The 15692-nt window shown below is 37.4% G+C and overlaps 1 protein-coding gene across 7 annotated transcripts in view; it reads left to right on the top strand.

Moving 5' to 3' along the window:
- The window catches only part of Ptpmeg (protein tyrosine phosphatase Meg), a 365178-nt gene that overhangs the window by 329251 nt on the left and 20235 nt on the right, over window positions 1–15692 (top strand). For all 7 annotated transcript variants that reach the window (XM_083120336.1, XM_083120341.1, XM_083120339.1 and 4 more), the window contains one exon: window positions 1370–1487. In XM_083120336.1, the coding sequence (XP_082976462.1) occupies window positions 1370–1487 (118 nt within the window). The remainder of the gene's footprint in view (window positions 1–1369; window positions 1488–15692) is intronic.

Genomic DNA, 15692 nt, shown 5'->3' with positions numbered 1-15692 from the left:
TTTGCAATCTCTTGGAAGGCCAATTTAATGCTCACCATTCAAATTGCCTGCCCCTACCATGTAGGTTGTCTTCTTCTCCCCTCTGCTGTAAATGTGGAAGCCATGGATTCAAACTCCTGTCACAAAGATCAAGGCATGGACAACAAATGACTGACTGTTTGGCAGTAGGAACTGCATCAGAATTAACTCTGCCTATAAGTTCTGAAGCATGGTACAATGTTTATTATAATGTTATTTTTTGTATTTCTGTCCTTCCAATTTCGACATAGTCTTCACTTTAGGCAGTTTCTATAATATTCCACAATCATTGACATGCCTTTTGGTGAATAAATGATACATTCTTCAATACACTAGTTAGTTGTAATTCTCTACTCCCTAGAAGGTTGCAAAAATTGCTGCTGCTGCTTTTTATTATTATTATTATTATTATTATTATTATTATAATTATTATTATTATATATAAATATCAGTCAGACCTTTGCAGACTGGGGCTATTTGCCTACTTCCATGTAGGCATTGCTGTATTTACTATGCCATTGTATCTTTCTGTATGTACAGTATATTATCCATAATGACAAGACAGAATTTGTTGACCCTATGGATAAGGGGCTGATTTTCTGGGTAACTCTTTAATGTGTCACATTCTTTGTTACATCGTCTATTTAATCTGGTCGTCATCGTTATTTATCGGGAAAGGCAGAAAGCAACATCAAATAACCAAAAAAGAAATAGAATGACTTCTTGTTTATGAGGATTTGGTTAACAATTCCATGATAATGTGTGATACCACTTGGAAGATTTATCTAAGTTGGAATACACAGTACCTATTAAGTATTGCCTTTTTTAGCTATCTTAATGCCAGAGATATTGATATCCATGCTATCTTCACAGTTGACATTGATGGAAGCACGTATTTGAATATTGAATTTAGGGGAAGAACCACATTTACACTCCTCACAAAAATGAATTTTGATGCTTTTTTAAAAATTTTGTATTGCTTTTCTGCCACTTTTGGCTAATCACAATGGTGATGATGTTTAATGATTAGATGAATCGATGAAAGAATGGCTAATGCTAAGGCTGAGATTCTTATTCATAAGCTTCAGTGAAGAGATTGTGAGTCCATGCCCAGACACCAAAGTAGATAAGAACAACAATAAAGAAAAATACTAGAACAAATTCTCAAACCATAAACATAATTAGAAGTACTGAAACAAAAACAATTATTTGTTAGTGTTGTGATATTTTAGTCGGTGGGTTAGTTTGCTAAGGTGTAGATATCCATGTTGTCACAAATTTTTGCACTTTTAATATTAAATCTTTACAAAGGAATGCATTCCTGATACTACCCAAATAATTTCTACCATAGGTACTCTTCATCAATGGACGAGATGTGTCTGGTATGGCTCATGAACAGGTTGTCAGCTTCATTAGAGCATCAAGGGAATCTCCATCTGGTGAGCTCGTGCTTACAGTTAGACCACAAGGTAAGTAATATTTCCACACACACACACATGCAAACATACGAGGGCTTTTTTGTTTTCAACCTCCGATAGGGCATGAAAACAAATCCACAGTGGAAAGCAAAATTGGTTTAATGACAAAAGTTACGTACACATATAATCTACTTGTCAACGTAATCCCCAAGAAGATTCAGACATTTATCGTACCGATGCACCAGCTTTCCAATACCCTCTGCAAAAAAAGGTGCTGCCTATCTGTTGAGCCAGGTCTGCACGGTGTCCTGAAGGTTCTCATTGGTGTGGAAGCGCCGTCCTCCCAACCACTTCTTCATCGCCGGTAAAAGGTGGAAGTCACTCAGTGCCCGGTCTGGGCTGTAAGGGAGGATGATCAAGTCTTTGGACAGTTCCTAAATAGTGATCCAATGCTTCATCCGAACCACTTGATTCACACCCTGCATGAGTTCATCTGAGCTCCCCACAGAGTTCTGTCCCTGACCACCACCATAATGAATGTTTGTTCAGCCATTTTGAAATTTCCTGCACCATTCGCACTCAGAAAGTTTTCACTATACACATGGCTCATTCGACGCTGAATTTCCGCTGCATTGTGCCCCTGTGCCTGTAGAAGTCGTATCACACTGCGCACCTCGCACTTGGCGGGAGAGTCGATTGTAGCAGACATCTCTACGTGCCTGTCCCTCAGCTTCAACTGAAGCGTTGACCTTGGCAGTGGTGGTGGTAGTGGCAGGGGGAAGCCAATCACGCTGTGTGACGCCCCGCTTCCTAGTGCTTCACATGCCACCTGGCAGCACCATTGGAGGTTGAAAAAAAGAATAGCCCTCATATATACATAAATGTAAATCTAAATAAGAAATGTTCAGGTACTGTTGAAACAACACTTTAAGCCAATTCTTGAAATGGAAAATGTTGGGTGTGGGGAATGTTAGCTCTAGTCTTGGACATAGCTAAGGGATGCTTTGTGTATATTTTTAGTTGTGGGTGGTGAAGCATCATTGATGGTACAGTCATGTTCAAAAAATCTGTCGCATGGATTTTTTCTAAGTCCAACGTCTTACGAAATTATGTTGGTAGCTCTGACACAAGGAAGTGTTGTGAAATATACGATCCTCCAATCAGAGTGAAGTTCGATTCTGAGGAGCAGGAGGCGTGACTCACGGTCTTGTCCACAGGAAGTTCAACCAATGCAGCATTTCCAAATATGAGATAACGTCCCCATTGGTTAAATATTGTTTCAATAAAGCGAATCGGCAGAAAGATTGCGCAAATGTTTACTTTGTCGTTTTAATACTTTTAATCGTTTCAAATTGTATTAAATTGTCCCAATTATAGTTCAAGAGCTTAATATAATGTATTCATGTATGTGTTTGACAATCATATATCACTCATTAGAACAATTTTCACATTGTTTTCACTACGTGAGACGACATTTCATTTACATTTACGATAAAATAGTGGTTTGGGTGTAATAACAGTTTTCATTAATTCATTTAGAGATGCATTTTTATTTGTTGAGTTAATGATTAGGTTAATTCGTTATTTCTCGCAAAAAGATGGAACCACAGCTGAAAGAAAATACACAACTTGTATTATTTAGGTCAAGAGTTCGTTTTAACATCACTTTTTGCACACATAGGCTAATCACGACTCGGGATACATTTAAATTGGAATCTGAAACATTATGCGACCTGACTGGAACTCGGAAAAGGACACACTGATTACAAGACGTTGATACATTACCAATTGGTCTGGCGAACGCCAATAATAATGAGGGGTTGTGGGAGTGGGAGAGGGGGTGACGGAAAGTAGAAAATAAATAGTATTTTTGGGGGGTATTTAATGTTATATTTATACACATACAAACCTAAGAAAATATTTATTTTGATACATGTATGTGGGGGTGGGGAAGGGGGGAAAAGACAGGGAGAGAAAGATATTGGAAGAGATGGGACGAAGAGGTGATTGTGCAAAATGTTTTATTTGACGTTCAGTAATAAAAACAATCAAATCAATGATGATTATCTTATAAATAACATATTTAATGTAAATTTGTTTTAAAAATGGGGACGGGGAGCTGTTTGTTTTACGTTCAGTGCAGGATAAGAAGTGGAGACACATAGTGGTTCGTATCTCACTTTAAACTGTAGGCCCAGGCCCCATTAGCCTATCTGTGTATAACGTGGATTTAGAATTCATTAGAAAATAACGTCGATCTAGTATTTTGGATTTTAGATGCGTTGAGACCACTAAAATATCCAATTCTTGTAATAAGAAACCTGTCCTCATATTACCATTTTGAAAGACAGAGAGTTAATTGTATAATCTTTCGTTGTTAGTTTCAAAGAAGACTAATTCAAATAGTAACAATGGGAACGAATAAAGCTTACGAAAAGTTTTTGCCACCGTGGGGATTTGAACCTACGACCATTAGAGTGACAACCCAGTGCGCAAACCACTACCCCACGAGTTCGTTTCTTCTTAGGGCATGATTATAAGTTAAGACCAATTCGTTCAATATGCATTAGAAATATAATCCCCACCCGCCTCTTGATAAACAACACACCCAAACGCTCCTTTGTAGAAATGAAATAAAGGTGGTATGAATGTCACAAAACATTTAAGCAAAATCTACTATAGTTACGACGCAATCGTTTTACATGCAGAGGCTACAGCTTCGAGAATTGAGGTTGTGGTTTGACTGTAATTGTGGGATACCCCATAGGTATCGATAAGCCAAGGCTCTAGTGTGCACTAGATTGGTTCATTTGTAGTGACGTGCTCAGGAATTTGTAAAGAGGTATGTGAATATAAAAATGTGTTAATGCTTATTTTTTAAACAGTGAACTCATAATTTAATATCTCTCTGTCCATCTCATTATCTCACTTAGGAACTAATTAGTATTGCAGGAGTCATACTGAAAAGAAATCTCACGTGACAATGACGAGAAATTAGATTTACGGAAGGAATAGTTTTCATATTTTAAAACCTCGAATGGCCATGGGCTATCTCCCGACTGTCAGTCTCCCTTCCACAATCCTACCTAGAGTTATCTTCAACTGGCAACGAGGTGACGTTGGTCAGCACGTCGAACCCTCAGCCGTTATAGAAGATATCTGAAACCAGGTTACACCAGTCGCTCGTAGCTCCCCAATTTCCTCACGATGGTGGGTTGCCACCGGTCCTATACAGATAACAGGCCGAGAACCCAGGATGACTCGAATCTATGCCGTCCCGCTGTAGTCGGAGTCCAAAGCACAGAGTCTTAGACCGCACCGTTACGGAGGAGGAGAGTTTTCATATTTTGTTTCTTATAAATGTCGACAACACATTAAATATATTACGCACCAAAAAATAGCTGGTTCTATAAGAGATTCGAACCTTCGATCTTCACTCAACTAGGCCGCTATTTTTAACAATTTCCCATTTTCTCACTCAATAACCTTCGTTGAACGTTTGTCTTAAGAGTCGTTAGCAATCTTGTAAACCGTATTAACCTATCTGCTGTCTATCACAAATGTATTTTACAACCTGGAGTAGATTTTGATTTTAGACCTTGACTTTCGTGGTAAGTAATTCTCTACCGTCTACTATAATAAATAAATCAAAGTCTACATATCTCATATTTTGTAAATACGAAATGTCATTGTTAAATGTTACAAACTATTTCTTATTCCACCGTTAGTTCCAGATTTAGCCACAGCATTCAGGAAACCAGCGTGAAACGTGTTTCCCACACTTCCAAGGTCAGGTGAACCCTTATCAGTTGTATTGAATGCCTGTGAACATGTTACTTCATACGTCATGGCACTGCTGGTGGATTTCTTCCCCTTCCCCTTTTACCTTGAACGGTAGTAATCCCCGACTGGGCACGACGAATCAATCACAGAAAAGCAGACTGTCTACTAAATCGCATGCCATGTATTATTTCGAGCTCCTAGGTTTTGGAAAGTAAAATAAAAAACAGTATGTAACATTCATTCATAAAGATTGACTTCTTTGGGTATTATTTCATGACTCTTTTCTACTAACTCCAATGAAACTTTTGACTACTATTTTCAGTAGATCAATAGGTGTTTTGAAACATCTACTGTGTTCAGATTTTCAAAAAGATATAAATACAAAAAATAATAAGGGGGTATGAAATTAATATTTACAGCCAAAATATTAAACTTAACATATTATACACTATACTGAATAAATTAATTTCACTTGCAGTTTCTCTACTGTACTGGTTTCAGTAGATCAATAGGTGTTTTGAAACATCTATGTTAAGATTTTTTTAAATTTGAATTACAATTTGTGTGCCTGAAAACTTATGGTATTTTACACCCGTCACGCTATACGGGGTCCAGCCCCTTATCATGACAAAAATAAAAACGTGTCTGAAAACTAAAATATCCTTACCTGAGTTAAAAGCTGAGCCTGTAAAGCGACAGACAGTCAGCACAAACAAGGACAACACACACACAGTCCTACAAAGATTATACTAACAGTAGGTCCAGTCACCAGAGCCTCGTTAGTCTGCAAAATGCAGTTCAGGGTGTACTACATGGAAGTGAGGTTGGTTTAAATTTTAAATAGATATAAAAACAAATTGTTAGTGAGGAGGAATAAAAAGTTATATTTACAGCTAACATGCTGAGCTAAACACACTACAAGGGTGTAAGGGATGACCTTCCACGAAGTATGTACAGTCATGGAAAAAAGTTCTTCCCCATAAGGCTTTAATAGGAGCAAGTAATGCAGGAGGGTAGGCAACACATATTGCACCCTTCGATGATCGGGTGATTTTGCCTGTCTTAACACCGAGAAATGTGTTCCACGCGAAGGTCAACATGACAGGAAAGCAAAGAGGGTCACGTGACTATTGGTTATGTGGAGTGTTGTGCTTCTCCACGTCCCCAGTTCTTGATCCACATTGCAGAAAAAGTAGAGCTGCATACAATATATGAAAATAGGTTGTTTTCAACTACACGCTTAATTATGATTTTCCCAATTGTAAATCTATCAGACGTGTCTCCCGATTTAGTCGGGACAGTCTTTTACTTTGAATTCCTGTTTGTCATAGGCGTAACTTGACGGGAGCAGAAAGGGCATTTGTAACCCCCCCCCAAAAAATCAGGTTTCTTAAAGCTGCTAAAACAGGAATTAAATACTATGATTTGACGCGTCCAAAAAAGTATTATATTGAAAGATTTTTCCCAAATACGTAGATAGAAATTTAATACTTTGAAAGTGTCTCAGATATGTTTATTGTCACAACTTAGTGTGGCACAGGTCTACTACAAAAGTGGAATTTCGTAACAGAAATATGAACCCACTCCTTTTATTTCGTAGCCGATTTCATCTTGAAACTGAAATTAAGAATATTAGTTAATAATGTCATTGGTAAACAATAAAAAAATGTGTTAGACCCAATTCTTTAATACCTTATCATAATCTTTATCGCAAGTTGAAATTTTGTTGTAAGTCCACTGTATGCAAAAAAAAAAAAAAAGGTAAAGTTCTCACCTGTGCTTGGCGCTACGCCATGGAGGCGTATAGGGGGTGTGGGGGTAACGCCCCACACTTTCTTGATTCGTTCGTGAATGGGGGTGATGTGATCAGCATCACGCCGCCCCACACTTTCTTGATTCGTTCGTGAGTGGGGGTGATGTGATCAGCATCACGCCGCCCCACACTTTCTTGATTCGTTCGTGGGTGGGGGTGATGTGATCAGCATCACGCCCCTGACCGCCTTTACCACCAGGGTTTCCCCCAGGTACCCATGTCATTCGACGCTGGGTGGGCGCCGGGGCCGCTTCCAACGTTAGAAAAGTTCCCGGGCTTGAACCGGCCGGGAATCGAACCCGGGACCTATAGCATGGTAGTCAGACGCGTTACCGACTGAGTCACCGGCACAGATAGACTAATCTGAAGTGCATACAGTTTAAAGTGGGATCCGAACCACTATGTGCGATCACCTGGTATCGTACCCCAGACCCCTTGATTACAAGGCATTACCACTACGCCATCAGTGAGGTGCACACAATCTTTGTATTTTGACCTTTTTAAACCTATATGTATCATATAAGAGGTTGTTTAACGTTGCTATGCCTCTATGGATTATATTTAGCCAGTATTGGAGCACATAGCGTCAGGTTTCATAGAATATAAGCTTCTCTTCCATGTTTATGGTTTCCTGTCTGCAGTAGAAAAACTGGCAGGTTCCCATAGCTTTTCTTTCAATAGTCTTCCAATGGTTGCATATCATATCACTCAAATTTGATTCATTCGTTTCGAACACAATCCCCGATGGCGGAGTGGGATCGTGGGCGCCTTGTAATTAAGGGATCCCGGGTTCGATACTCGGTGGAGAAACATAGTGGTTCGGATCCCCCTTTAAATTATAGGTCCATTCACGATTAGCCTAACAGGACATAAAGTGGACTTAAGACACTAAATCAAGCAATTAACACAATCCCGTTATTGTCCAGATTATCGAATCCAGAACCTTCGTCGCGAATAACATAAGCAGGAAGTCAACGTGAAATAACCGAACAGAAACAGAACCTAAAACCTACATCGGATAGATTGGATTAAGACGATACAGCACGGGTTCTGAAATGAAAAAGAATACGAAAGTTGAAGGACCTCTATACGCACTCATTTTTCCTCCACTCAATGGGGAAGATATCCTTCTAGCTGAGAAGCCTTTACGTAGGAGTGCCCTGAGGGAACTTCAAGGCCACGACGATAAAGTGCAATGACGGGACCAAAACATACGGCAGATAGCTGTGTTCCTCCTTATTTCGTACGCCATTGATAACTGGAACACGTGACCTCGTCTTTGGTAGAGCAGAAGCCTGCTTGCTTGCCACCACCCTTTAGTTCAGTGACCTTCGCCCGTAGTCAGCAAGAGTGAATGACTCACCATATACTTGTCTGTGAGGCTACACAAGAATAGATATTTCGTTAGTGGCTGTAAGTATTGTTTCATCTGCAGTTATATCAGTTAACATTTCAATAGTTTCCTTCCTAATGGTTACTTTAGTGATAAACATGTAAATTAGTTCTCGAGAGTGAACGTTTTATCTATTTGAACGGGGGATTTTTATACAGCCTGCATGTATTATTTTTTCCTGAAACAAGAAGAAATTCGAAGACGCAAAAAGAGTTGTATAAGAGTAGTTAACAAAAGGAAAAAAGAAGAAGAAATCGAAAATATAAATGCTGAAATAAATTATGGTAGAGATCGAGTGAATAATATTTTGTCATGGGGCCTCCTCGATGGCGTAGTGATAACGTCGTCGCCTTGTAATCAGTGGATCCCGGGTTTGATACACGGTGGATGCACATAGTGGTTAGTATCCCACTTTAAACTGAAGCTCGAGTCCAGATTAGCATATCTGTGCACCAAACCAAAACTAAGAAAGAAATTGTCACAGTGTAAGAAAATTTCATGTTCAACCACATACGAAACACAAGGGAATAATATATTGCAGTTTGGAGTTCACATCTGTAACATCTAACCAGCACAATTATGAATCGCAACATATCGTATCAGATCCATTTTTATTATACATGTATGATAATATAAGAGAAGTAGAGGAAAGAGAAAACCAAGCGAAACACGGACGCCTTCTCCAGAATTTCAAATCTCGTTACATAAGGTTCTGGGTTGGAGTCCCGAACATTCATGACTTTCTTGTTCTTCCCCTTTTATCTGCTTCATTTCATCATAATTCATCGTTATGGTTTACCTGCAGGGGAAGAATACTGGCAATAATTGCCAATACAAAGCCAATGACAAACAGAACAACTCGATTACGGAGGTGCCAAGAAGAAACGAGACTTGACAGTTTCTCCGTCTCTCGGTTTGTCGAATTGAAAATTGCTCTCCCGTTCTCGGTGTCGATTAGTTAAATATAGAAATCGAAAATGTATGTGAATGAATATACATGTATTTTATATATTCCGGTTTTGTAGGAGATTTCGTGAGAGATGAAATAAGTACTCTTCCATCGTATTTATTTTTATAATTTTTATTCCCTGTTCGATGATCGCGACGATAAGGACGAGTGACCATTACATGAAATTGATGACGAAATAGTCAAACACCCCCGACAAGGACGGTACTCAAACCCGGGAACTTTGGCGACGATATCGAATGTCAATCACTTAATGAGCTTGACCACCGAGCCTGCTTAATGTTGTTTCTGTCAGGTAATTCGTAATAATATCCCACATTCACTATCATTTGCTTCATAATTTATCTTATTGTTGTGATTAACCTGAATTCAAAGAATTAGTTGAAAGGCAAAAATGCAAGATTGAATGTCTCTGATGTTACTTCGTGCCGAATAATATGACGTGGTATTATGACATGAATTTATTAATCATATAATATGCCTATTCATTCCATTGATTGATCCCAATTGAGCACACAAAATATGCTATAATGTCCACTCCATGGAGGAGTGGTTAGCACAGAGCGATACGATGCCATGGGTCCCTGGTTAGAATCTCGACTTGGGCATGGGTGTCCTTGGTAAGTGTCCCTTCATCAATTTCATCATAGCATCACTCATCTTCATCGTCGCTATTTGCCAAAAGTGAAAGAATAGCAAATCTAAATAACAAACATCCAATCAAATGAACATCTCTACCGATTTAATTCTATACGGTACCGGATTCCCACTTTATTACTGCATCTTAAGTCATTTTACAGCATCTCAATTGTTTTCCGATTCGAAAACATTTGGAATGTTGTTTTGTGCAGTTGATTGTGCATTGTTTCGTTGTTTGGATTGTTTAATTAACGTCGCATTAATTAGTTTTAGACCAATCGTGACGGGGGAAGCAAGAGCACAAAGAAAGCAAAAAAGACAAGGAAGAGACCACGGATTTCTTTAAAGATAGCATCCCGTGAATACAATTCAAGTGACTGCAGAATATTATGAATAAAATTTATTTCGCTTTTTCCTTTTATTTCTGTTTCAGTTATTTTACTTCGCTTTTCTTCTACCACTCGCGTTAATCATGTCGGTGAGGAAGAATTATAAACTCGTGAAATGGACGATGGTACAAAAAAATATATGCCTCTCCCACGGTTCGAAACTGTCAGTACAAAATATTGTCTTATTTTTAAAATTTACGGGCAAATATGGTTTGTCACGTAGCAATTTTCGCTTATCTCTTTCTCAAGGGGTTCCATTGCCTCTCTGATGTTGTAGTGGTAACGTCTTCGCCATGTAATGAAAGGCTTCCGAATTCAATACCAAATAGAGAGGCATTTGGTTCGGATCCCATTTTAATCTGTAGGTCCAGTGCATGAACTGGACTTAAACAATTAACGTGTGGTATGTGGTCTGTGATGAGAACCATCATTTCAGCGAATCTCTTGACAATGACTCTAATATCACTTGAAAGAATAGTATTTCTTTACGAGTAGGTCTTGTCAAGAAACCAGTTCCTGAAATTTTCTTCTGGAGGCATCGTAGCACCCAGCTGTTTGTTGTGGCTGGGGCACGAGTCATGTGACTCATGCTATCAAAGCTCAATCCTTCCCGAGAACTCAAAATCACCAGGCAAACTTAAGCGAATATTTTGTTATTTGGGTTGCATAAACAACAGGCTTTAAGACGTTACGAAATTCTACGTCCCGTGGCCCAGGTATTTTTTTCTAAGACTGTACACCCTATTGTTGCTTCCACGTAGTACACCCGGGACTTCAGTTTGCAGACGAACGAGGTTCTGGCGACTGTCCCCATGGCCAGTATAATTTTCTGTGTTGTCCTGTGTTTGGTGTTTGTGGGTGCTGAGTGCCTCTTTACAGCCTCAGCTTTTAACCGAATTCAGAATATTTTAATATTTTAATTACAACACGACGTTACAGTTATGTTATTTTAGTTCTGGTAAGGAGCTGGACCCCCGTATAATGTGACAGGTGCAAAATAGCCTAAGTGCTGACGCACCCAAAATTTTGAATTCAAATTCAAACACACTACATGCAATATTACATGCAGTACTGAAGAGAATATTTCACTTGTAGTTCCTCAACTGTAATTACACATTAGGCCTACTGAAAGTGTTCAGTAGGAAATCATTGATTTTGAGTAGATTTCCGAGAGACACCGTAGAGTACTACAATTGATAACAGTAGATTCTGTCTACTGTAAACAGTAGAAATTACGTAGGTTTATAACGACGATGAGAATGAAACAGAGGTAAAAACAATGATAATGAAATGCAGAAGCGACCTGGAGCAAACAGGAACGTAGAATGTCTGGCAGCGAGACGCAAGAGTTGATCAAGCGATTGTAGCGTCAAATTTAGCTTAGAGCTCATAATTGATATTTCTACATGAACTCAACATACAAGTTACATACAATGAGAGAATTGAATAGAGTTTACATCTCACGTGATATGAGTCGAAACTATTATTGCACATTGAACTGTGAAGTGAATCAATATTCAATTCGATTAACTAGTGAATGGTGATGTGCTGAGATTTTGTAACGAGATGTGCCTAATGGCTGACAGTATAATAACTTATGGACACATTGATTTAATATATTTGAACAATCTTATAACGTGCGATTTTGCATGAAATGTTATTACTTGAATCTACATCACTTCATTGCAAAGGCTACAAGGCATTTTATGGATTGTAAAATTTTGTGTTCGATTCACCGTTCGGTTAACTCTGCGATTGTTATTTCTTATTAAACCGAAAAATTATTTATTGCATTTTACTTATTACGAAAATTCGTATATTATTTGCTTTGCGAAATGTAGAGAATATATTGTTTTTCATGCTTTTTACAAGAATACAACTATGCATGGTGAACAAAAAATAATGTAAAATAAATACTATTCACAAAAGGATGTCAATAGTATTTATTTGTTTTGTTTCTTGATAATTTTCCCTAAAATAAAAATGTATAACTTTCGCTGTACATGACATTTCGTCGAATATGACACATGGATAATTTTTATGCAAATCCTAGTAAAATGATGAGAAATTCAAAAACATATTCTGAACAACTATTTTCAAAAATAACATTGAAAAATCATTAGAAAGGAGTGTTATTTTTTTAAAAAAAATATATTACATTTTTATTTCTTTAAATTATTAATTAAATACAATACTTAGTTGCTATATATAATAATAATAGGGGTAATCGAACAGAAGTCAAACCTATAATCTTCGGCGTGTAATACTGATAGCCTATCACCGAACCACTTTACCATCATAAAAAAAAAATAAAGTTTTTTGCACGCTGAAACCTTCCCATACGAATATCTACCCTACCACTACAAGAAACCACGTCACAACCTCAATTTTCAAAGCTGTAGCCTCTCCATGTAAAACGATTGCGTCGTAACTATAGTAGATTTTGCTTAAATGTTTTGTGACATTCATACCACCTTTATTTCATTTGCTTGTTGTTTATCAAGAGGCGGGGGGGATTATATTTCTAATGCATATTGAACGAATTGGTCTTAACTCATAATCATGCCCTAAGAAGAAACGAACTCGTGGGGTAGTGGTTATCGCACTGGGTTATCACTCTAATGGTCGTAGGTTCAAATCTCCACGGTGGCAAAAACTTTTCGTAAGCTTTATTCGTTCCCATTGTTACTATTTGAATTAGTCTTCTTTGAAACTAACAACGAAAGATTATACAATTAACTCTCTGTCTTTCAAAATGGTAATATGAGGACAGGTTTCTTATTACAAGAATTGGATATTTTAGTGGTCTCAACGCATCTAAAATCCAAAATACTAGATCGACGTTATTTTCTAATGAATTCTAAATCCACGTTATACACAGATAGGCTAATGGGGCCTGGGCCTACAGTTTAAAGTGAGATACGAACCACTATGTGTCTCCACTTCTTATCCTGCACTGAACGTAAAACAAACAGCTCCCCGTCCCCATTTTTAAAACAAATTTACATTAAATATGTTATTTATAAGATAATCATCATTGATTTGATTGTTTTTATTACTGAACGTCAAATAAAACATTTTGCACAATCACCTCTTCGTCCCATCTCTTCCAATATCTTTCTCTCCCTGTCTTTTCCCCCCTTCCCCACCCCCACATACATGTATCAAAATAAATATTTTCTTAGGTTTGTATGTGTATAAATATAACATTAAATACCCCCCAAAAATACTATTTATTTTCTACTTTCCGTCACCCCTCTCCCACTCCCACAACCCCTCATTATTATTGGCGTTCGCCAGACCAATTGGTAATGTATCAACGTCTTGTAATCAGTGTGTCCTTTTCCGAGTTCCAGTCAGGTCGCATAATGTTTCAGATTCCAATTTAAATGTATCCCGAGTCGTGATTAGCCTATGTGTGCAAAAAGTGATGTTAAAACGAACTCTTGACCTAAATAATACAAGTTGTGTATTTTCTTTCAGCTGTGGTTCCATCTTTTTGCGAGAAATAACGAATTAACCTAATCATTAACTCAACAAATAAAAATGCATCTCTAAATGAATTAATGAAAACTGTTATTACACCCAAACCACTATTTTATCGTAAATGTAAATGAAATGTCGTCTCACGTAGTGAAAACAATGTGAAAATTGTTCTAATGAGTGATATATGATTGTCAAACACATACATGAATACATTATATTAAGCTCTTGAACTATAATTGGGACAATTTAATACAATTTGAAACGATTAAAAGTATTAAAACGACAAAGTAAACATTTGCGCAATCTTTCTGCCGATTCGCTTTATTGAAACAATATTTAACCAATGGGGACGTTATCTCATATTTGGAAATGCTGCATTGGTTGAACTTCCTGTGGACAAGACCGTGAGTCACGCCTCCTGCTCCTCAGAATCGAACTTCACTCTGATTGGAGGATCGTATATTTCACAACAGTTCCTTGTGTCAGAGCTACCAACATAATTTCGTAAGATGTTGGACTTAAAAAAAATCCATGCGACAGATTTTTTGAACATGACTGTACCAGAGGGGGTGAGGTAGGCAGATGTCTTCTGGATAGCCCATCACCCTTACTGTTCAAAAATGCATATTTACTGGATTTATTACATTTATAAATTTGATAAATAAATGCTCTTTAGTCCAAATATACATTTTTATGTAATATTTGGGCTATTCCATATCAATTCAAGAAGGTCCTCAATCGTACATTATTTTATTCATTTGAAATTTGACACACTGGAAGGTACACCTGAAGTAGGAGAATATGCAAAGTTGCAGATCCATACCTTTTGTATTTGCTAAATTATAGCATTGCGAACTATGCGATTTTGACCATTTCTTCCAACATGTTGTTAATTTTAAATTGCAATATTTCGGCTATCAGGGCACCTATAGAAGTAATTTGGACAGAGTTGGAAAGGTCTTGAAAACCTCTTCCACACCAGATATTACATGCCTATGTCAGGGTAAAAAAAAAAAAAACAAAAAAAAAAAAAAAAAAAAAAAAAACAATTGAAGGTGGTGTAAATAAAATTTTGGTAGCAATTTTCTAAAAAACGGGTGCTTTAATTTTTTCAAAAAGTTATATGTCATACATACTATTACTCAATAACTATAAAATTTGAAAATGGGACACCAATGGGATCTGGAGTTATGTTAGATTTAGGGTAGGGTAGAGTAGGTTAGGCAATGCCTGATAACATATTTTGATAGACAAATTCCTAATATTCAAAAGTAATAGTCTAACAGAAATGAAATGCAATATTGTTTGAAGTAACGTACATGAATAAATTGTTTAAATTCACAGTTATTATCAATACAGGGTGATTCAAAAGTATGGTCCCATAGGTAACTCTGTTACTAGTGCACACACCGAAATATGGAAAGAGGGGAAAGTTGTTGGAAATAGGTGAATTTCAAACTAAAGTGCTTGAATTTTCAACATATCATGCACTGTTGAGGCTGTACACTGGTACGAGCCTCATTGGTAGCCAAAAATATTACATCCGTACTGAAAATTCTGTCTTCTGATTTCAGTAGATAACATTTACTGTTTTCAAAAGCTGAACTGTAATGCTACTGTCTTCTACCGTTTTCCAGTAGCCCAACTGTGTCTACTGTTTTCAGTGGATGAACTGTACTCTTAATGTTTTCATTAACATGATTGTACAACTAGCATCTTTTATTGTGTTCAGTATATTGCTGTATGAAAACAGTAATTATCAGTAATGAAAAATTTATTAACTATA

Source organism: Lepisma saccharinum, chromosome 4 (assembly GCF_977018435.1).
Source record: "Lepisma saccharinum chromosome 4, izLepSacc3.1, whole genome shotgun sequence".
Classification (NCBI taxonomy): Eukaryota; Metazoa; Arthropoda; class Insecta; order Zygentoma; family Lepismatidae; genus Lepisma; species Lepisma saccharinum.
The sequence above is the reverse complement of the archived record's forward strand: the minus strand, read 5'-3'. Positions and strand labels throughout refer to the sequence as shown.